This window comes from Lineus longissimus, chromosome 1, assembly GCF_910592395.1.
Source record: "Lineus longissimus chromosome 1, tnLinLong1.2, whole genome shotgun sequence".
Classification (NCBI taxonomy): Eukaryota; Metazoa; Nemertea; class Pilidiophora; order Heteronemertea; family Lineidae; genus Lineus; species Lineus longissimus.
In genome coordinates this window covers 22,786,944-22,809,799 of record NC_088308.1, presented here as the reverse complement: position 1 = coordinate 22,809,799, position 22,856 = coordinate 22,786,944, and the positions used below count along the sequence as shown (strand labels likewise).

At 41.2% G+C, this 22,856-nt stretch overlaps 2 protein-coding genes across 2 annotated transcripts; both read left to right on the top strand.

The window, feature by feature from the left end:
• The first annotated feature begins 48 nt into the window (after window positions 1-48).
• On the top strand, window positions 49-5,113 carry LOC135492592 (alcohol dehydrogenase class-3-like). The gene is made up of 10 exons (XM_064779143.1): window positions 49-186; window positions 806-907; window positions 1,357-1,498; window positions 1,764-1,851; window positions 2,116-2,257; window positions 2,431-2,647; window positions 3,205-3,335; window positions 3,793-3,922; window positions 4,228-4,366; window positions 4,665-5,113. Exons 1-10 carry the CDS (start codon window positions 178-180, stop codon window positions 4,693-4,695), a joined length of 1,131 nt encoding a protein of 376 aa, XP_064635213.1. The 5' UTR covers window positions 49-177; the 3' UTR covers window positions 4,696-5,113.
• Window positions 5,114-5,542: 429 nt separating this feature from the next.
• LOC135492584 (alcohol dehydrogenase class-3-like) lies at window positions 5,543-10,310 on the top strand. The gene is made up of 10 exons (XM_064779136.1): window positions 5,543-5,675; window positions 6,115-6,216; window positions 6,638-6,779; window positions 7,146-7,233; window positions 7,510-7,651; window positions 7,955-8,171; window positions 8,429-8,559; window positions 8,964-9,093; window positions 9,479-9,617; window positions 9,907-10,310. Exons 1-10 carry the CDS (start codon window positions 5,667-5,669, stop codon window positions 9,935-9,937), a joined length of 1,131 nt encoding a protein of 376 aa, XP_064635206.1. The 5' UTR covers window positions 5,543-5,666; the 3' UTR covers window positions 9,938-10,310.
• The last annotated feature ends 12,546 nt before the right edge of the window (window positions 10,311-22,856 follow it).

Genomic DNA, 22,856 nt, shown 5'->3' with positions numbered 1-22,856 from the left:
CAACTTATTATGAGCCTTTACGACTCCGATAATAACCTTTTATGATAGCCCGGGGATTGGCGAACTAGATCATTCGGACGTCGTCATTGAACTGACCGGAGCGCATAACCTGTTCTCAGCTAATTTTTTAGCGGATTTCATCTCGTCTTGTGATTTTCCTACTTCGCATCATACAGTATGGCTGCTGTGAGTATTTGATTGTCACTCTTTTTGAATATTCCAATCGTTGTCTTGTGATGTGTTTAAGCAAGGCCGGCGGTTACCGTTAGAGTGGTGAAATTCAACATCACGCCAACCAGGTCTTTCACAATAAATTGATCATGTCTGTCAAATAAAGTTCAACAGAGAAGCTTTAGCTTAAGCTATCGCTGGTGCCGAAAAATACGTTGTCACAAAGTATCTTACAAAAGCGTTTGCACCTGATTGGAAAGAACACACCAAGATACAAGCATGTGTGTGTTAAATGGTTTGTTAATGCCTGTGCTCTCGTTTTAACATTTGCAACTTTAAACCTGTTCGTTAGGACGGTCAGGACAACGTTGACTGAATATATGGAACCATTATGATAGTGCATGTCTGCTAATGCACACATTCGTGCTAAACTATCGTGCTATACTATATAAGCTATCACAAAAAGCTAACTCTACACGGCGCTCAAATGGAAGATATCAACAATATGATTATGTGTATCCGAGGTTTCATCCTAATGTGGCTAGGGTCACTCGTGCCTTCTTTTGCTTAAATGTGTTGCTTACAATTCGAGTGCGAAGCATTTTGATCTGAGACTTCTGAGATTCTTTTTCAGCCCATTAAATGTAAGGCGGCTGTGGCGTACGGTTACAACCAGCCACTTTCAATAGAGACGGTGACTGTTGCACCACCAGAGGCAGGCGAAGTTCGCATTAAGGTACAAGTACAACTGCTGTATTTGAATTAAGTACATGTATTCGTAATTTGATGGTTGAAAAAATGTGCAAGTCAATGCTCCTTCCTTTTTTTCTTCTACACGTTTTTTAGCGTTGCTCAGTGTATTCTTTGCGTTGCATTGAAATATATTTCATAAGACTCATGTTTAAAAAATTGTTACTTCGATCACATGCTATAGTGTACATCAGTTCACCAGTTATCTACAAAATGCCAAGATAATCTTTTAAAAAGTATTTCGGTTATACTACTGATACTCGTGAATATCTTTCTTAGTATGACTCGTTCTTGTTGACCTGCAAATGACACGAGCAATTTGTCAAAATAATCAGGTCAGTGCCACCGTTTTTTTGTTCCATTTGTTCCATTTGTTCTTGACTTGTTTTCATTAACGTACAATTAAAATACTTTGGAATTTCACTTTATGGCCAGATTGCAGCAACAGCCCTCTGCCATAGTGATGCACATTTCGTGTGGCGGGAAATGCCCGAGGAAGCGTACCCCTACGTTCTCGGGCATGAGGCAGCGGGCATCGTCGAAAGCGTTGGCGAAGGTGTGACATCAGTAAAGCTCGGTAACTATCAACTACCAAAGGGAGACCTTTTGTAACCGCTGATTGAAATTTAACAAAATGGAGAAATCTTAGGCTTGTAGGTACTAACTGTTGAAAGGGTCTTTACCATGATGTCTACAGGACGGCGGGGAAATTTTTGGTCTTGGCCTGTTGTAAAAAAGGTTTCAAAAAACTTTCCCAGTGGCCGGGCAGTCGGCTGTAAAGGACCTCTGAACGGCTCTAGAAGCCAAGGTGGGAGTTTTAATGTCTTTGTCTTTTTTTGTAGGCGACAAGGTTGTGCTATGTTTCCTGTGCCAATGTGGAGACTGTAGATACTGTAAGGATCCAAGAACAAACCTCTGTGGGGAATTTCCGTAAGTTGACCCAGTTTATAGTGGACGACAAAGAATTCAAATACACGCAAATGATTGCATACTTTAGTAGTTGGTCGATTTTGCTTTGTTTTCGAGTTAACGGGGTGGCCATTTAGTAACGATTCTAAATTGACTCTGACAAGGCAAGTTGGCATCCAATTCGACTCCTGAAACATTGTTATTGGCTCAGATTAGGCCTTACCTGAAAATAATCTCAATATTTGAAAAGAAGAAAATATAATCCTTTGTCTTTATCTGTTTAAGTGATGATCTTGGCTACTACGATACCTATGAAGCCGGCCATTCATCCCGTATCACCCTCAAAGATGGCAAACTGGCACGCCAGTTTGCTGGAACAAGCACTTTCAGCGAATACACAGTCACTCCTGAAATTCAGGTGGCAAAGGTATGTGTCTCAAAATGCTACGGTTCGTAAAGGAGCCACCAATGATATAGCTCGTCGTCCTGTTCACTAGAGAAAGTAAAAGTTAAAGGTTGCTTTATTTATCAAAATGTTAATGCATTCATTTAGTTTTTACACTGTCTTTATGCCATTGATTTGCAATTTCCTTTGCTGAGGTCCGTGATGACGCTCCTCTAGAAACTGTCTGCCTCACCTCCTGTGGTATTCCCACCGGATACGGGGCGGCAGTGAACGTGGCCAAAGTCCAGGCAGGCTCGACCTGTGCAGTCTGGGGACTTGGTACCATTGGACTCGCTGCCGTCATGGGATGCAAGGCAAGAGGAGCCAAGACGATCTTCGGTGTCGACATCAATCCTGACAAGGAAGCAAAAGGTTAGAAGATCATTCTCCTTATTTATCAAACAATGAAGAACACCTGACGTAGTCAAAGCTTTAGAAAGCGTTAGATTTGTGTTTTGTCGACGATGCAAAAGTTAGTCAAGGTTATCGGTGGATCTCAAGATGAAGGCTGGGGAAATGGCGCCAGGGTAACATGGCACATTAGAAACAGCGGCACACGGTCATGATTGTCTTACTTACAAAAGATACAAATGAAATTCTGAATGAGAATGTTTACAAGTATTGAACGTTGGTTACTTTCTAGACTAGACTCTAAGTTGTGCATTTCTCTGCATGTTTGCGGAAGTTTTTCTTCTAGTTCCACTGATTGGTTATCGTACCTAGTGAATTTGATCATACCCTCCATGTAGTTTACGGCATGCAGAAGGTTGTAGGTCTTCTGTGTTTTAGGCACCATTTTTATTATGAAATGTATAAAAAATTAACTGTAAAAAATCAGAATCGAGGATTATTAAAAATGTAATGTTATTTTTTCTGCGAGCCATATATTCAACAATAGCATAAATGACTCTATACCCTGTCTGCTTCAGCTCGTGAACTTGGGATCACCGAGTTCCTGAACCCCCTAGATTACGATAAGCCAATCCAAGAGGTGATCAAAGAGAAGACAGATGGTGGACTTGATTACGCCATCGAGTGTATTGGCGCTGCGAAATGTGTGGTAGGCTATTCTCTCCTCCTCGTGGATTACTTTCCGCAGGCTACCGATGCATATTCTGTAAAGCTGTCGAATCCAATACGCCATAGATTAGGCCTTGAGAGAAATGTCAACCAAAATCAGCATTGGCTCATCCTTCCTTCCATAATGTCAGCTGGCTATCGCGAAAAAATGATCATTTCTTTGACTAACATTGACTGTCATCGGATTTGTCACTCATCGGATTTTTAACTGTCTAGAGTTAAATTGTCCACAAAAGTATATCAGGCGAGCGCTCGCTTATTTTTTTGGCTATTGCATGAAGGTAACGCATCGCCTTTCCCAAACGCTTGGCCATGTGGGAGCTACCAATATTGTAACCATCAAGCAGCATTTGCAGCTCTCCATGATCAAGTGAAATATACACTGGTATTTCAGTACACGTAATTGTAAGTAATACAAAACGAGCAACCAATTTCAGGAAGCAGCTTTGGAATCAGTCCGCCGGGGCGTAGGACTGGCCGTGGTGGTGGGACTTGTCGAGTCAAAGCTGACCCTCAGTGCAGAGAACTTCTTGATGGGAAAGACGCTTCATGGCTGTTACTATGGAGGTACGGGTTTTCTCATCGCACGTCGGCGATCAGTATCATAAAATTAATTACTAAAAATTTATAATATATCGTTAAGTTAAATTGATATCGGTATTTGCTAAATTTATCGTTAAATTATTAATTTTTGTTTTGCCATTGAATTATCAAAAGAAATTGACTTACGATGGAATTGATTTCGATATGCATCATTCTGTATCTTGATGGGAGAGACGCTTCATGGCTGTTTCTATGGAGGTAGGTTATTTCATCGCACGTCAGCGGGCGTTTTTCATTCTTTGACTATATCTTGCATTCCTTGAATCCAGGATACAAGAGTCGTGAGAGTATCCCCAAGCTGGTTGATGATTACATGGCGGGTAATCTGAACCTAGAGGCCTTCATTACCAACCGAATGGACATCGAAGATATAAACGAGGCATTTGATCTTCTTAAAGCAGGAAAGAGGTATGATAAATCGGTCCAAAAGCATTAAACGTGCGTCTGTCTATACTGAAGACATCTATTATAAGCCTATGACAACAATATATTCAAAATAAGTCCGCCCTAGCCAAAGATGGCGACGCCAGCTACTCGTTAAGCTTTGCTGGAGGATATCACTGTGGCTTTAATGGCAGGCAGTAAATCGACTATCAAGCAGCCAGCGTAGTGCAAAATGGTAAATCGATACGGCAGTAGCGTAAATGGTTTCAATATATTAAAATAAATGCATTCTGTACGTTTAAATGCGTTTTTCTCATTTCAGTTTCCGATCTGTTATGACCTTTGGAAAATAGATCCGAAGATGTGCTGCTGAGCGATTAAAAGTTGATCACCGGCAAGACCTGAAAGCTGACTCAAAACATTTTTCGGGAGTGTGTTGTTGCCCTATACCACAGGCATACTTTTCCAATACACTTCCAGAATCTATTAAGAACAGCATTACTCCAAATTTAGTTTCGGCTAAAATATTGTTTTATGAAATTGTATAAATCACTGTACTTGAAGCCCTGCCTTTTCCTCAGTAAGCTACATATGTTTGTGCAGTACGTTATCTTGGAACTCGTGTAACCCTGGCCTCTTGTCATACAACCAATCTCTTCGTGATCCTCTTTACCAACACTAGTGGACGTCATTTCTGCATTTATATTTTCCTGTTCATCTCCAACAATTTTAGTGCATAATTCTATGACAATAAAATTTGAGTCTTCACAATCGCTTCGTGCGTTCAGTTTCTTTCTCCATGACACTAAACACATTCCATACACTTATTTGTCGATCGCTTTATGACTATTGAAGAAAGACACATTAAGGACATGTTTACGTCAAATAAGCATCCCACTAATGACCACAAAATGTGCTACCGCCTTAAGGACCGTACAGACGAAGAACAGAAACATTTACCGATGAATGTTAATGGCGAAGTCGCGGCATAACCAGTATCCCATGGGCCCTAAAACTATAAAAGCTACTGTAACGAATGATGTCCCCATAATTTCACTGTAAATCATACAAAAAACACGACATAAACCGTACCACTTAGTGTAAACAAGTTGATATATTACTCCATTTGATGCAGATAGCCTATGACCCTTGAACATGTTGACGACTACACCTATATAAGTTTGATCAAGCGCAGGGAGTGGCCAAATGGGTCATTCAGTCGTCTCTGCAGATCTGAACGGCAAACGGAACCTCGTTGGAGTTCTAAGCTCGATTTAAGCGGATTTCATCTGTTCTTGTGATTTTCCTATTCGCACCGTACAGTATGGCTGCAGTAAGTATTCGATAGCCGCTCTTGTTTCAATCGTTGCCTTGTGAATTGTTTCCGCAAGACCGGTCCCGGTTTGAAATCAACCATTTTCAAAATATTGTACACGTTTGTCAAATGCGGTGTATGTGCAACAGATAAGTTATCGGAGAAAAATTAGTGGTCACTGATCATTTGGGCTGCATTTGACACCAATCACAAATTTTCTTGCAAAAGCATTTTTATTTTACTTCGCTCAAAACATTTCGCCAAAACATTTGCAACGAACCAGGCAGGACATGTATCATTAGGATCGCTCGGGCCTCAAACGTGTAGCTTACAATTCGGATGCGAATTGAATCTTGATCTGAGATCTCGGATGGCGATGTTGAAATGCTAATGAAAAACCATTTGCAATTTTCCTTGTTGATGACTATGATTTTCATTTTGACCTTCTTTTTTCCAGCCCATTGAATGTAAGGCGGCTGTGGCGTACGGTTACAACCAACCGCTTTCAATAGAGATGATAACTGTTGCACCACCAGAGGCAGGTGAAGTTCGCATTAAGGTACGAAAACAACTCACGGGTTTTTGAATAAAGTAAATATCATGTATAGTTGGATCGCGGTAATCGAGCGCCGACATAAAGACGTGGGCCGAAGCTCCAGGCAGGCTTTGGCCTCCTCAGTTTGGTTTGATAGACAATTGGTTGTTGACACCAAGTTGTCGCGATATCGTGTCCCTGCGTCGCCTCTTTCGATTTATCGTTATACCTGTGAAACTAGAGCATGTGTGTCATCAAGTGCACCAAATACCATCAATGTTTTTTAGAATATTTGAAAACTACTATCTTTCCTGGTGACGCACTCATACCGTTTTGATGACCTGCCAATTTTGATAACGAAAAATATACAGGGTACCGAATATATTTTCTAATATTTGCTTTCATCGGCGTGGTTTAGCTTTTGATACTTCTACTTTATCAACAGATTGTTGCCACGTCCCTCTGCCACAGTGATGCACATTTCGTGTGGCGGGAAATGCCCAAAGATGCGTACCCTTACGTTCTTGGGCACGAGGCTGCAGGCATCGTTGAAAGCGTTGGCGAAGGTGTGACGTCAGTCAAGCCAGGTAAATATCGATATACGTGTGCCAAAAGGAGAGTTCCATCAGGCCTGACTAGCTGATTCTCCGCTGTGGAGGATTTTTGGCGAGATCTATGTATAGAAAAAGGTCAATGCACTAAATGTTGAAAGGATCTCTACAGAACGGCGGAAAATGATCTATTAATATGTTCTCAAGTTCTTTGCAATAATTTTTGAAACCCCTGATCCCCGTGGAAGAACAGTAATGCATGAAAAAGAAACAATGCCAGTCATGAAAGTTTTCCAATCTAAATTATTTGTTTAAAGAGTCAACTGCAACATTTTGTGCAAGAGACTTATGAACAGACACCGATATTGGAATTGAAAGTTTTTACCGTAATTGTTTTTGTAGGAGACAAGGTTGTGCCGTGTTTCTTGTGCCAATGTGGAGACTGTAGATACTGTAAGGATCCAAGGACGAATCTATGTGAGCAATTTCCGTAAGTTAACTCTGTCACTCCACGAGTAATGCTGAAGTATTCAAATGCAATACAGTATTTATGCAAGTTTCATGATCACTGAGTAGCTACTTCTTGTCTTTGACAAGGCATAAACTGATACATGAATATATTCCAATGGTTTTTTTCTCTGACACGTCCGAAGTCTTCGCACAAATTACATCCTTAAACTTCGTTCTTAGCTCAGACTGAGTCGCTGCTTAAAACATATCTCAACGTAAAAAACCACCCTCTGTTTATCGTTTATGTCTGTTTTAGTGAAGAAATTGGGTACTTCGATACCTACGCAACCGGCCATTCATCCCGTATCACGCTCAAAGATGGCAATCAAGCGCGTCAGTTTATTGGAACAAGCACCTTCAGCGAATACACAGTAATTCCTGAAATACAGGTGGCTAAGGTAAGTGTCTCAAAGTTACTAATAAGCTTTGCAACGAAAAAACAGTTTCGGCGCTTCTGCAATGATTCATAATCGAAGTGACACGTACTATTTCGGATTCTGGTACTGGTACCCGGATCTTAATGTCCTTGACATGGATAAGATGTAGGTTAGTGAATAACTCATTTTTTCGTAATTTTGCTTCGGTTAAAGTGAAAGTTGATACCAGTGCATGAAAGCATAATGTTAAATTCATCAAAATACTATCGCATTCATTCCTTTGATACACTTTAATCAAATGATTAGTGATTTTTCTTTGCTAAGGTCCGTGATGACGCTCCTCTAGAAACTGTCTGCCTCCTCTCCTGCGGTATTCCCACCGGATACGGGGCGGCAGTGAACGTGGCCAAAGTCCAGGCAGGCTCCACATGTGCAGTCTGGGGACTTGGTACCATTGGACTGGCTGCCGTCATGGGATGCAAGGCAAGAGGGGCCAAGACGATCTTCGGTGTCGACATCAACCCTGACAAGGAAGCAAAAGGTTAGAAGATCATTCTCTGTGATAATCATGACACAAAGGAAAACACTTGACGTCGTCAAAACTTTAGAAAGTTCGTAAATGTTTTCAGTGGATTTCAAAGGAAAGGGTGGGGATTTGGCGAGGACATTTTTTTAAAAATACTAAAATACAAAACGAATTAGAATGTTTACTGGTATACATTAAAGAAGCCGGCTTTGGTTTGACAATTCATGGATTAGTGTGGCAACAACTGTAAATACTGGTATCGTCTGCTTCAGCTCGTGAACTTGGGATCACCGAGTTCCTGAACCCCCTAGATTACGATAAGCCAATCCAAGAGGTGATCAAAGAGAAGACAGATGGTGGACTTGATTACGCCATCGAGTGTATTGGAGCTGCTAAGTGTGTGGTAAGCTATCTTTCTCTTTGGAGTTCCCCCGCAGGCTACCGATTACTCTGTAAAGCTGTGAAATGGAATACCATATAAGATTTATCTCGGTGAGAAGTGTCGCCCGAAATCATCCCTCCTTTCGATTCTCGACGCCACCATCTTGGCAGATCGTCATGTAACCTGATACTTTCTTCGTATAGCAATAACTGTCTTATGTTTTGTCGTTGATGATGAAATATCCAATGTAGGTCAAACATTACCTTCGTAACGCATCGTTTCGGGCTTTTTAGCGTGAACTACTACGTTCAAGATTAGTTTGAACCATCAACATACCCTAGTGTCAGTCAGCGCCAGGTAACGGCGTCCGAAATTGCGCTGGTACAGACCATTTCTAATAACACAAAATGACCAACTAATTTCAGGAAGCCGCTTTGGAATCGGTTCGCCGCGGCATAGGACTGGCTGTGGTTGTTGGACTTGCCGAGTCAAAGCTGACCCTTAGCGTGGACAACTTCTTAATGGGAAAGACGCTTCATGGCTGTTACTATGGAGGTACGGGTTTCCTCATTGCACGTCAGCGGGCAGTGGTTAAATAATTAATCACTGAAAATTAATTATTTATCAACTTTAAGTAAGATTTATCTTTATCTAAATTTGTTAAATTTATCGTAAGGTTATTAATTTATGCATCTCGTATAATTATTGAAAAGTGGGCTTACGATGGATTTGATTTCGATCCGCATCAGTATTATCAATTAGACTAAAAAGAATATCTTCATTTATTTTTTGTACAATCTACGATGTAAGTCAATCTAAAAAGATGTTATTATCAATCTCATTGATGTTCAACTTCACTTTCTCCAGTTTTGAAAATACGTCACCCATTTTTCGCTGTGCGTTTTTCATTCGTTTAATATCTCTTGCATACTTTTTTCAGGATACAAAAGTCGTGACAGTATCCCGAAGTTGGTAGATGAGTTCATGGCGGGTAATCTGAACCTAGATGCCTTCATCAGCCACAGAATGGACATCGACGATATAAACAAGGCCTTTGATCTTTTAAAGGCAGGGACCAGGTATGGAAAAGCCACGATCTCAAAAGAGGAATTTAATCTTTGCCAGAGGCAAATTACATGTATTTATTATTCCTTAGCATCAATGTTTTCCCCCTATTATCATAGGTTTAGCTCAATCGAATGCATATGGGACGTCCCGGTCGATGTTGTTAAAGCTTTAAAGAGTACTTGTAAACTAACGCTTAAATCATGCAGCTAACAGGCTGTGAAAATTCGATATCTTTACAGCGCGGCAACTAAAAATTTCTAGATTGAAGCACCGGGTTGAAATTCAATTTTTTCTTTTCAGTTACCGATCGGTCATGACCTTTGGCAAGTAAAATCCGAAGAAGGAATGTTGAGCGATGACAACAGATCAAAATATCTTCTGTTTTATATATATTTTTATTCGTACTCAACAAAGACTAAGTACAATCAGTACATGAAATGGCGCATGGTGGAGTGCAGTGCTGTTACAAATTGTTGCCCAACAAGCATATAATTCAGTCGCGAGAAAGGTCTTTCGATCTGGGATGAAGCACCTTTGCCAGCGTTAAAACGCTCCTTACTTATGTTTTATTTACTTATTTACCTAAAGTAAAACTAGACATGGATATGTTGCACGCGCCTAGTGCTAAGCATAGAGGTGATGGGTTTGATGTTAAGGGCAATCTTTCTACAGTGTTTAATAAAGTCGCTCGACAGTTCAGTTGATTAACATCTTTCTCGTCGTTTTGTTTTAAAGACAGCATCCAAGAGATTTCGTGATCATTATACATACTCATGTATTCATAGCAAGGTCAACAATGTAAGGCTACAGTGACGCAAGTGGTACCCCAACATTTTCATATAAAACTATCGTTTTTATATCATATTCACGGTATACCATTATTTTATAATAGGATAAACGCTGTCCTAACCAACTTATATTAGAAAACGTCATACGCAGTAGTTGTGTTTACAAGTTTAACTTCATTTCCATGCCAACGTCATTCAATAATGCAGTCGAAGTCGGGAGTGGTCCACTCTTGGTTTTTGTTAGTATATTTACTAAATGTTCAAGTGTGACATTTAGCCAATACTTGCAGTAATGCCCGGCGCTCATAGGATGGAAATATAGTGATAGTTATACAGTTTGAACAGTGTCTGTGTTTTAAGGTGACTCGGCCTAATGAGGCGACATTCTGTCCAGTAGTGTCGACACATACCAACATATATCGGAGAGAAAGTGGACCGTAGAGCGATTATGGAATCACATTGATGACATTTCCCGTGTTCAAATCCTCTTCCGTTAACACTTCTTACCTGATCTAATACCATCATTGACAATCCTAATCGGTTTATTAATATGCTATTCTGCATTGCTGAAGTCACGAGCATTCATCGACACTCCTTTAAGGTTTATTGGAAAGTTCCAATGAGCTAAATCTAGGTCTATTTGGGTAACTGAAGTATTTTCAGAAATATTACTACGCATATGAACTATTCAACACCAGTGGAGAAGGATTTCTAGATTTTCAACTTGTGGAAGTTGTCCTAACGTCGTTCAATACTGTCTGAGGACAGTCGTTTTTTGAGGATTCTGAAATAATAAACGTGCAGTTCTAGTGACAAACTGCTCACGACCATGGGTTCAAGCCTTCTCACGGTAGGTCAGAATTCTACATTCTTATCAAAACATTGCACAAAATGTTTATGGAAGGCATATTTGATATTTTTCAACCAGTATCATATTGCAACAAGTTTTAATTTAAGAAATGTGGTGAGAAAAGCATAGTGGCTTTTTATTGTGACCATGGTGGACATTCTCTCTGAAAATGATAAGTGGAGTTAATTGCCACCTAAGTTTGGTAAATTTGGATTGTGTTATTCGAATGTGTGGCATCACCTTCTGATCAAACAAAATAATCATTGCAGCTTCTGTAAAAAGGCAGAATGTAATATTTCTATTTGACCCTCAGTCTGGCATTGCATTTTTAAATGATCAGTACATTAGTGTGTCTGAAATGTAAAAGGTGCAACCCTTATAGTATATACAGGTACAATTTCGTTTTTAGCTCACCTCTTAGCAGAGGTGAGCTTATCCCATACCGTGGCGTCCGTCGTCCGTCGTCGTCGTCGTCGTCGTCGTCGTCGTCGTCGTCGTCGTCGTCGTCGTCGTCGTCGTCGTCGTCCGTCGTCCGTTAGCAGGGCACGTTTCGTAACTGTTAGAGCTATTGAGTTGAAACTTGGTACACATGTACCCTTATGTAATGACACCTTGGAGACCAAGTTTCGGTCCGATTCGTTTCATGGTTTGGCCACCAGGGGGCCAAACGTTAAAAGTGAAAATATGCAATATCTCCCTTAATAGTAGTCGGGAAATTTTGAAAAAAATATGGTAGGTACTTCTAGCAAAGGTGCATCATATATCCTCCGGGTTTTTGATTTGACCTCCTTTTCAAGGTCACAGAGGTCAAATGGTGTAAATTGGCCGTTAGGATGTAACGATGGCACGTTTCTAAATTGCAATGACTATTGATACCAAATTTGGTACACATTTACCCCTTAGTCAGGTGATCTCAGGGACCGAAGTTTGGTCCAATATGATTCACCATTTGACCACCAGGGGGCAAAATCCAAAAACTTTAAAAATGTGATTATTCCTTAACTTCTTGCCCGATTGCCACCAATTTGATATCATGGGTACATCTTACCACCATACAGTATATGTCACACAGGTTTTTAATTTGACCTTCTTGTCAAGGTCACAGAGGTCAAATGGTGTAAATTCGCCGTCAGGCCGTAACTATGGCACGTTTCTTAACTGCAATGACTATTGATCACAAATTAAGTACACATGTACCCCTTGGTCAGGTGATCTTAGGTACCGAAGTTTGGTGCGATCTGATTTGCCGTTTGGCCTCTAGGGAGGGGGCCAAATCCTAAATTCTTCAAAATGCCATTATTCCTAGTAATGACTTGCCCGATTGGCACCAATTTTATATCATAGGTACATCTAATTCTAACAACCATTCAATGTGTCACCCGGGTCTTCTTTGATTTGACCTACTTTTCAAGGTCACAGAGGTCGAATGTACTGTAAATTGGCCATTTTGGGGAAATTGTAATTGCTTGGACCTACATCAAACCTAACACTACATGACACAATACCATGCTCTTTATCCATCTTTCCTCCACATGAGGTGAGCACAATGGCCCTGGCCATTTCATTGAGACATTATTTGGTTTACCTTACTTTACCTTAGGTTTTTTAACCCGCCTAATAGAATATGTTTCCTGGGTTCTATGTTCCCGGGCCCTATTGTGTTGGTCTGCCAAAACCCCCAAACCCGTTTTATGCATCGAATCTGTCTGTATTCTGGGGCAAATGAATGGTGGGGAGAAGCCATGGTTCTTATAGTGCTCTTTTTATTCCAATCCCTAATAACCAATTCATAACTCTGGTCTTAATCGTTGAGGGGAAACGCAGATCCCGAGGTACACAGGACCCGCGGAACAAAGGGATGACCCCTTTTCAATTTCAGGTGTTGGCGGCCCTGCTGTTTTTTATGACAGGAGTTTGCACCACAGATGCCGCTTTTAAAGTAGCAACAAGTAAGTATGACAAAGCTGAGTTGAAGAATCGGTAAACCTTTAAAAGTGCCTAGGAAATGTCATAAGGCAAAGATATGGTTCATTTTAGAGACCAAGAATAAATTGAATAACTGTTCTCATGCCCTCACGGAACGACGTCGGGGCTACGCACGAGTATTCTTGCAGCGGCGGGTTATTTTTAAGGAACACCTAAAAAAAAGCTGACACATTAAGTGCTTTTATGTAATACCAAAATTGGCTGTTTTATACAAAGATTGCTGCATTCACTCCATCATTAACTCTACCAAAATATGCTTGAGCTTTACCAAAGAGCGCATATATAGGCCTACACTAAAATCAAATTATTCATACCATTCTAGAGGAAACTACGTTACTTTCACCTGTACCAGTATATATTGAACAAACGGGTTGAAAGTAGGCAGTTAAGGCCACTTGAGAATTTTTAAACAATTGAGGTACTCTGCGTAAACTCTGAAAACTAGTATCTGAAAAATCGATACTGTCGTTAAAATTTTAGATGGTGGCCATAATTCCATTTTGACTCAGCGAGTGTTACCCCTAACGACTTCCTGTTCCTTTAACAATGCCAATGTGTCACGCACAAAAAATACTTTGATTTTTCATGTCGGTCATAGATTTACCAAACGTCGACCACATGCAACTGAGATTAACGCTTTTTTTTCCAGTTTGTTTGATCTCGTTACTACCTGCATCAATTTTTGGGAAAAGGGTTATGTCTCTATGTCTAGGAATATGAGATCGTTGTGTCTTCAGAGATATAAATGGCGGATTTTATACTTTCTTGCATAAAATGATTAGATTTATTTCATCATCTAGAACAAAAATGGTAGGCCCCCCCCTCGTCTGCGTTAAACCACGGATGTAGAGCAAATTGTCACCACTTTCTCCTCCGAAGGTCAAACTAAATGAAGTGCTTCATTAGATGTAGGACATTCATGGCTCAGGTTGCTCCTGCAGAGAAGTTCTGTTGTAGTGAGAGCTGCTGTAAAGATCTTTGCGATAAAGGTTAGAAAAAAAGGTACAGGTACTATGTGGTATAATATTATAATAAAACGCACACCAAATTCATCATTTCAAAAACGAACATGTAGGCCTATCACTCGATGAAATATGATGTTTTCCAATTTTCTTCTTTGCCTGTTATAGTCGTTGCCTTTTGTTACAGAGCTTTTGGGATGCTTCTCCCAGAAGTCGGAGAGCCGCGAATTAAAGGGCTTTGCCGCCACTGCCAACATGGCAGAAATGACACCAACTCTATGCAGGGATGAGTGCCGTAGCATGAAATATTTGTGAGTATAACCAAAGCTCATATTTGGTATGAATTAGCTTTCATAGATATGCCTGTAAGCAACGATACATTTTAAGCTAGATGTTATGATCTGGACCGATCAAGATCCAGTTGTGTTAGTTCGATCTATCTATCGCAGCCTATGGCTGGCGGCTTTTTCAAGCCGCTTTTTCAAGCCAAGCTTTTCAAGCTTTTTCAAGCCAAAGCTTTTTCAATCCCTGAACAATCATTGAAAACGAGGCATGGGCTACTGGAACAGGGTAGAGAACAGGGAAGCAGAAATATATTTTCCCCTTCGACAAAGATCTTGGAGATTAAAAGACTGAGCACATTAGAATACATCGTCCCCGGGTACTTAATTCTGCGGACTGTCACACCGCGGTTCCGTCGCGCTGTGTATTGTTGCGATACTTCCAAGTCAATGCCATCCCGGTGTAATGTTTTTGAGTGTTTCTGTTTTTGAGTGTTTCCCCTCATTGTTTGGGAACGCTCAAAAATAGATTGACAAGTTTTTCTGTGTATCCCCCCTATTGAAAAGTCGTGGTCTCTCTAGCTGCCTATTGTTTGGAAACACTGACACATGGGAAACAACCACAGATGTTACACTGGCCCTAATTTTTTGTAATGACTAAATTTTCATAACAACATGTATTAAAGAACAATGTATATCGTATTCAACGGGGTTAGTCACCCAGCCTCATATTGACCCTGCCAACAGTGTCGGTTTTTTTATCTTATGACTTTTTTCCGTAGGTTTGCTGGGTTGAACAACGGTTCTCTATGTTTCTGTGGGAAAGTTAGACCAGCGGTCACAGCTGGTAATGTGTGTAAAAGTCCATGTACCGGAAACAACGCAACGATGTGCGGTGGCCCTAAAGGGTTTAATGTCTACTCTGTGCTACCGCCTTTGACAGACATCACGCCAGTCTTCCATGTAGGAGGAAAGATATCAAGTAAGACGGCAGTTAGATCTTGGGAATGTTTTATTTCATTAACCAGGCAGCAGCCAGATTAAATTTCAAGAAATAGCCGAAAGGTGTATCTACTACTTAGTAGTTTAGTAAAGTAACTAAAGGCAGCCGACAAGTTACCTAGTCTGCTTCAAATATTTTCAACTATCAAATAACTATATGCTTTTTCAGCCGAGCTTCAGGAATGGACGGTGAATACCTTGACCTTGAACTTGGCCTCAAAGCAGACCGTGAAGTTCAATTCATTCTATGTGGATGGGCGAGGTCCCAGCGGCTACGTGGCAACCACAGCAAAGATGACCTTCATTGGCGGCGGAAAACAGTTCCTTGGAATTAATGTCGTGGACGCAGAGGAGAAGAACTATCAAGTGACACAGACAGTACAGGTGAGAGTAAGTGGCGATGTGGAAAGAAATGTAGTCTCCCTGTAGAAAGAGTATACCCTCTAGTTCGATATGGATGAGGTACTAGGCGATGGAACCCCTCTGTCTCTTAGATTACGTTATTAAAAAGGAATCGTTAGTTGCTGCCGCGTTTTCCTTCCATTTCTTTTCAGGTATCTGAGAGTGGTCTAAGACATCCTAAGATATTTGAACCCCTCCCTGCCTGTCTTTGACTTAAAATTGGGTATACCTCGCCATAATACGTTTAGCACTTTTTTCATATGGTTCTTTTATTTCAACAATTTGACATGTTAAGAAGACGGTACGGTCCATTCTTACATAAATACGATGTTGATCGGAAAATAGTCCATACCGTTTAATGATGCCACAAAATTACATCAGCTGTCTTCTCAGTAGTCTCATCACCACCCTTCACTAACCCTTCCACGTCTGTAGAGTTCTCGTCACTAAACCCTATTTACTTTTCTCTATTTACTCTTCTCTGTTGTCCAGGTGGTAACTGCACTCCAGTCTTCTGACATTGAGCTCACGTGCCCACCGGCCGTCAACATCTCTTCAAAATTTGACTGCGATGTTATCATCCGCCAGGGTGAAAATATGGAGGTGACAATCAATTTCGAGGAAGGCAAATCAGCCTCGATCCAAGATGCTGGTAAGCTCTATTCCATTCCGGGTTGAATTTCAAATGCATTGAAAAACCCCACCCACCGTGGTATTAATTCCATGATGAACTGCATTATCGAAGTTTCATCCACTTGAACATCGTCGCTTGTGTGTGTCTCTGTGCCCGTGCACATGATTGTAACTCATATTGTTGCCCCATTTTTGTAATGATATTTGTAGCACGAAGTGGGTTGTTTGAGACTTTGAAGAACAAAATTAACATGTTCTTTGTTTTTTGCTTCAGACACATTTGTTGAAGTCATCAAACCAAAGAGAGGCCAATCTAACGGCACTGTAACAAAGATAGCCTCTAACCTTCACACCTTTTTTTGGAATGATGTTTTTCGACAAAACGCTACGTTAAAAGGATTCGACGTGAAAGGGAATGGAGTCAGGTCTGCTGGTAACATTTATGTAAGTTATTCCATTAGAATATTTTCCAGCAGGCAACATTAGATCATGTGTGCTAATCCTCCGATGTTTTCCTTGAAGGGGCATTCTTTCTTTCTTCAGCACAATCCATGTCAAGCATCAATTGGATGACACAAAGTTTTTTAAATTGATATTTATGATATATTCATTATCGATTTAAACAATAATACAAATTTAGCAAGCAGCGACAGATTGTATTAAAAAATATTTCTCGGTTTGATGGAGAGACGTTTCCCTCACTGTATTATCATTGGAGGGGTTCAGATTTTGATTCGAGAAGATGACTGATATCGCGTTGCATATTCTCAGAATATCATGCAATCAAACAGTGTGTCCTTAATGTCTTGTATACCAAGAAACAATACTAGTATTACAAAACTATCAACTTGACTTGATGGCGTCAACCAGAGAAAAACTGTACCTCGTTTTCGTTCTCGGATCAAAAACAGAACCTCTGTCGATTTCAGATATTTCGACCAGACTGTAAATCCCAAAACAAAGGTAAATTCTGCATGCGATCCTACAGCTGCATCCCACTCACCGCGGACTGTAGTAAAGAAACAGACAGGTGGGCCTTAAGGTGTAACGCCGCTGCCAAAGAGAGCTACGACCTTTTGCAAAGGAAATGTTTGGACCAAAACGGCATCGTAGAGAAGTACCCTTTTACTGCTGCCAGCCTATTAAGCATAAAAAATTACCTCAAATTAAAAACTATCCGGGCAAACACGTTAGCAGGAGGCAGTTTCATCCCCGCGAATGTACATGTGGAGGTTGGTGATATGTTCATGATTGACAGACCACAGTATTACAACCAGATACAAAGATGGCCTGGAGAAGTGATGACAGCAAAGGTTCAAATGAACTCCGGGACAACCGCCGTGACAGTTGCCAAATTATCTCTTCCTGTTAAGATCGAATCTTCTTTCCCCGAGGTCTATCCCGTTCTCGTACGACCGTTCCGAGCACGATTCCAGCACACCTACTTCACGGGTGATACGAATGAAACCGTGGTGGTCAATGTGAAGAGCGCCACCAACAAAACGCCTTTTACGAACAATATGACCATATCCGTATTGGAACCGATTACTAATATGACTTTTGAATGCCCGGAAGCAGGTTAGTTGAACAATATTTTTCTTCTCCCATAGAAAAAAACTTATTCGTCAAAAAACATTGCTTTGCCTTACCATGCATGCCAACTGATCATTTAATTTGTAGCTTTCCGGCCTTAACGTCTAAATATGATTACTGTCTATTTGCAGTTGTCTAACATACGATCTCATTTATTTCAGCGGCTGTCAAGGTACCTACAACCTGTAACATCCCACCTCACCCGGGATCAGATGTCCTATACGACTGGTACTTCGACACCGACAAGGACCTAAAGCAGACTGATAACAAGCACAACTTGACATTTGGCCAAGTCGGCATCGTTAACGTCACATTGGTCGGCTATAATAGCGTCAGTAAGATGACAAAAACGGTGAGTTAGGTAAACATTTGCTAAAGACGCAGCGTTCATGCGGTACCAGCATGGTGGCTTAAAATCAGCATGACACATACCCGGTATACATCAAATTACATTCACCATGTGTGCTGCAGCCGGTTAAGAATTGGTTGTACCTTTCGAATTACAGAACTGTTAATCCTTCATCATCACGAGTGTAACCGCCTTGGGAGTAATTGGGTCGCCCCTGCTCTTGTATGATAATATAGTAAGAAACACTCTCAGAAATAAAGGTTTTTCTACCCAACACAAATACGCAGCCCGTAGAGATTTTTCACCGAAATTAAAAGCCCTTGGAAAATTTTCAGAATATCAGAAACCATTAGGGATGCACTGCACAAACTCTGTTCTCAGCAAGGCGAGTCAGCCAGGTCATCTTTACTATCAGTTCAGTCATTTTTGTCATACGTCTAGATCATCTCTGCTGGACAACGTTGTGTATTGACTTTTGTTCATCATTTTTGCAACAGTTAGGAGGCTATGTCGTCATATATGCTCGAGGGATAACCAGTCCTTCTGCATGCTTTTAGCTACACAGTGAAGTCACATTTTAGTATTTTGAAACTACAGACTAAGTAACCCTTCTCTCTCTCATCAATTTGACTTTCATTTTAGAAATGGATCATCATACAAGAAGTGGTTGCAGGACTGGCTGTGGCACTTGCAAAGCCAGCCACTGAGTTCCCTCAGGAAACCTCCCTCTCGTGGACTAAGAAGGCAGGTACGTGAAATAGAGGGCGAATGATCGGTGAAGTGATATCCAATTACGCCCCAGCTCTTGTTTTTCATGGACCAGCAATATCAATTCAAATTTCGAAAAAAAGCTCACATTGTTATGGTGGTCAGCTTCTACCAATTGCTGGGACATGCCGAATAGCGTCACACATTGACAGCCGGATGGCCTCTCTGGGCCGAAGAGCAACGCATCGAGATACTCCACATCTAGTAATCTGCTAGACAACAGTTGCTCGTGTAATAGATCCGTTATTAAACGTAGATATATTGGTCAAACGCTGCATGTTTCCTCTGGTGTTTCTTCGTCAATACGTGCTACTTAATTTTGTATAAGTTAAAACTAAGAGGATGATCTTTGTATTTCAGGTACAAATGTATCGTATGAGATTAACCTTGGGGATGAGACAATCGTCAACAGAACATATGACTCTGGAATGGAAGGTAGGTGTCAAAGGACGGAACAACTGGCTGACGAGTGTTAGTGGCATAACTATAGCCTCGCTGGCTCCAGATTCGGTAAGGTTGTTGACAGATGTGGACAGGATCGAAAGTAGTTCTTTTCATCACTAGTATTGCTATTTTTGTCCTTTTTTCTCGGTAAGGAGACTGCTATAATCCAAGTTGAATATAGCCCATGACCTCATGGCCTGTGTTTAGATTAACGCTGTTACTACTGCTATTTTTGGTTGATCAAACCATCTGCTAACTAAGAGTGTAATATCATTAAAAAATAATTTGGTTCGTTTTGCAGCCCCAGAACTAACAAAATACACCCACGCCTACAAAGAAGCCGGCAACTTTTCATTAACGCTGAACGCAAGTAACCTGGTCAGCCACCAAGTTGTCACTGTTTATGTACCAGTACAGAAGAAGATTGCAGGTCTAGCGTTCAAGACACCACTAGCTATGGCAAAGGGAAAGGACGGGATACTTGGTTTTGTGACAACGGAGGGGACTTCTCTTGAGTTTGCAGTCAAGTATGGAACACATTCACCATCAAAGTTCCCAGTAAATTGTACCGAACCATTCAGGGCGTGCACCTTTACGGCACCTCCAAGTATTTTCAAGGAAGCAAAGAATTATTCCATAACATTGAACGGAAAGAATATGATAAGTACAATGACGACGGCAGCTTCGGATGTCATCGTAGACGAGGAAATTGAAGGCCTCAAGTTGGCGATTGATAGGGAATACGTTGCCGTGGGTAAAGACAGCAAGATTACGGCCACTGTCATCTCGGGTACCAGCGTTTGGATCACAGCAAAATACGCTGATGACAAGAGCGACTCTGCTTACATTGCCAAGTTTACATCGGCGCATGTGTTCACCCACCAATACAAGACCGAGGGTAACTACAACGTTGTGGTAAGAGCGGAAAATCTACTAGGAAGTCTGACGAAGACGATAGCTATAAATGTCCAGTATCCTGTTGAAAATGTTGTCATGGAGACAACAAGTCCCGGGTCACTACTTGAAATTGGAGATTCTGTAAACGTCAAGACAAGTCTTATACTGGAGGCAGGCAAACCTATCCCAACCAAGGCAAAGTATAAATTCGTCTTCTCTGCAGAGGATCAGGAAGCCGGGGATTTAGACTTCACCGAGAACGTTAGGGAGATTAAAACAATGAGAACGTACAGGGTTCATGGCGACAATCCGATATCATGTAACGTGTCCAATGAGGTCAGTTTTAAGGTATTTCCGGCTGTGATCGTCATTGATGAAAAGGTTCTTGGCTTGAAGCTGGAGATCAATGAAACGGCCATTGTGGTCGATGACGTTGTAACCTTCACCATGTCTATGACCTGGGGGTCAAGGGTCAGCATCTCAATCGACTACAAAGACGGCTCCCCGGTTAAGAAGATGTCTCTGGACAGAAAACAACCTCTGAACATCACCCATCAGTACAAAACAGTTGGTATATTTAACGTTACGCTCACTGCTGTCAATGCCATTGGGCCGACTGTTGCAACATTGGCATATCCTTTAGTCGTAGAGGCGAAAATTGATGGAATCGTAATCACCAAACCGACTGGTACACAAAAGATAGAAAAAGGTGAAACCTACAAGGCTGTTTTCTATCTTAAAATCGAGAAAGGTTCTCGGACACCGAGCAATGTGAAGTACTCCTTTAACTTCGATGATGGGAGTGCCAATTACAATGGGTCGAACCCAGAACCTAATGATTCTATCTGTAAGGACGATAAAGGTTGCACTATTGCTGAACCAATCAAACATGACTACACCAAAGGAGGTGCATACGAGGTTAGTGTGAATATCTGGAATCAAGTGTCACGGGGTTATAAATCTGAGGTTTTCAACTTATATGCAGTTATCTCAGGTCTTGAAGTAACCTTAGAGGTCTGCGACAAGGACGGAAAATGCCATCCTGGTAGCGAAGAGGGCACATTGTTTCCAGACTATGAACCCCTGTCATTCATGGCTAGTACAAAGTTCGGTTCACTCATGGAATTCACATGGAAATTTGGAGACAGTGAGCAACCTGTTACCACCAAGGAGGACAACATCACACATAGGTTCACGGTAGACTCGCATGAGGAGTTTACTGTCACTCTGACGGCAAAGAACGTCGTATCAAAAGAAAGTGCATCGAAGACAATAACGGTAATGCGAGCAGTCGGGGAAGCGTCGTATATTCTCGGTAACACGGCGGTAAAGAATTTCACGACTACAGTTGGTTTAATAACTGACAGAAATGGGTTTGAACCATGCTACTTTTTCGACTTTGGAGATCCAAGTCCCATCATGACGCCGCGGCGATATGTATTGTTTGGGACGGCGAAAGAGTGCCAGAGACAACACGCAGCACTTTTCAAGAAGGAATCTGGCTTGGAAGTATTTCCAATAGAAACGGACGAGGCGCGGCAAATCAAGAAAGTTAGCGACCAGAGGGTCGATTTTAACATAACCTTCCAGACACTTGGTCGACTCTTTTTCACGTTTATAGGGGCAAACAAAGTATCTAAACATGTAAGCAAGAAGCCTTTAGGGATAGCGTCAGGACCGTGTTATTTACCTTTGGTAAGCCTGGGTGCCAAAAGTACTACGCTCTGGAAGTCGAGGGAGTACGTACTATATCCGTCAGTGTATCTTAACTGCTCTTCAACAAATATAGCAAACTACACATTCCATATTTATAAGCTGGCTAGTGACAGAAAAACTGTAGTGAAGGAATACAAAGAGAAAGATTTCAAACCTGACGTTATTCAGTTGAACTGCAATGATGGTCAACCAAAGATTTTTTCTAAGAACAGATTCGAGTATGGTGTATACAAGATAACTCTGAACGTCTCAATGTTCGGCGAAATAGGGCTGTGGAGCTATGACGAAATGTTGTTGGATGTTGTACCTTCACCTTTAACAGTCGACATTGCAGGAGGGATGTTAGCAATTGCAAAATTTGGAACAAATTTTACTATCGCTGCAACGAACTACTCGTTAATTGACCCCGATGTGAGTATTTCGGACCAATCTAAACTAAGGTATATTTGGATGTGCAAACGATACTGCGAGACTTGGCCCAAATATTCCGACGATTATCAACATGTGATTGAGAACAGCACCAACCACTGCACCCCGGACGAAGCTCAGCTGGCAGTCTTGATGACAAAGTATGGATGC

Bases quoted from the DNA above. Each gene is read 5' to 3' on its own strand.
- LOC135492584 (XM_064779136.1), top strand. The intron at 9,094-9,478 runs GTACGGGTTTCC...TACTTTTTTCAG, and splicing joins TCATGGCTGTTACTATGGAG to GATACAAAAGTCGTGACAGT. The intron at 9,618-9,906 runs GTATGGAAAAGC...TTTTCTTTTCAG, and splicing joins CTTTTAAAGGCAGGGACCAG to TTACCGATCGGTCATGACCT.
- LOC135492592 (XM_064779143.1), top strand. The intron at 908-1,356 runs GTACAAGTACAA...CTTTATGGCCAG, and splicing joins CAGGCGAAGTTCGCATTAAG to ATTGCAGCAACAGCCCTCTG. The intron at 2,258-2,430 runs GTATGTGTCTCA...TCCTTTGCTGAG, and splicing joins CTGAAATTCAGGTGGCAAAG to GTCCGTGATGACGCTCCTCT.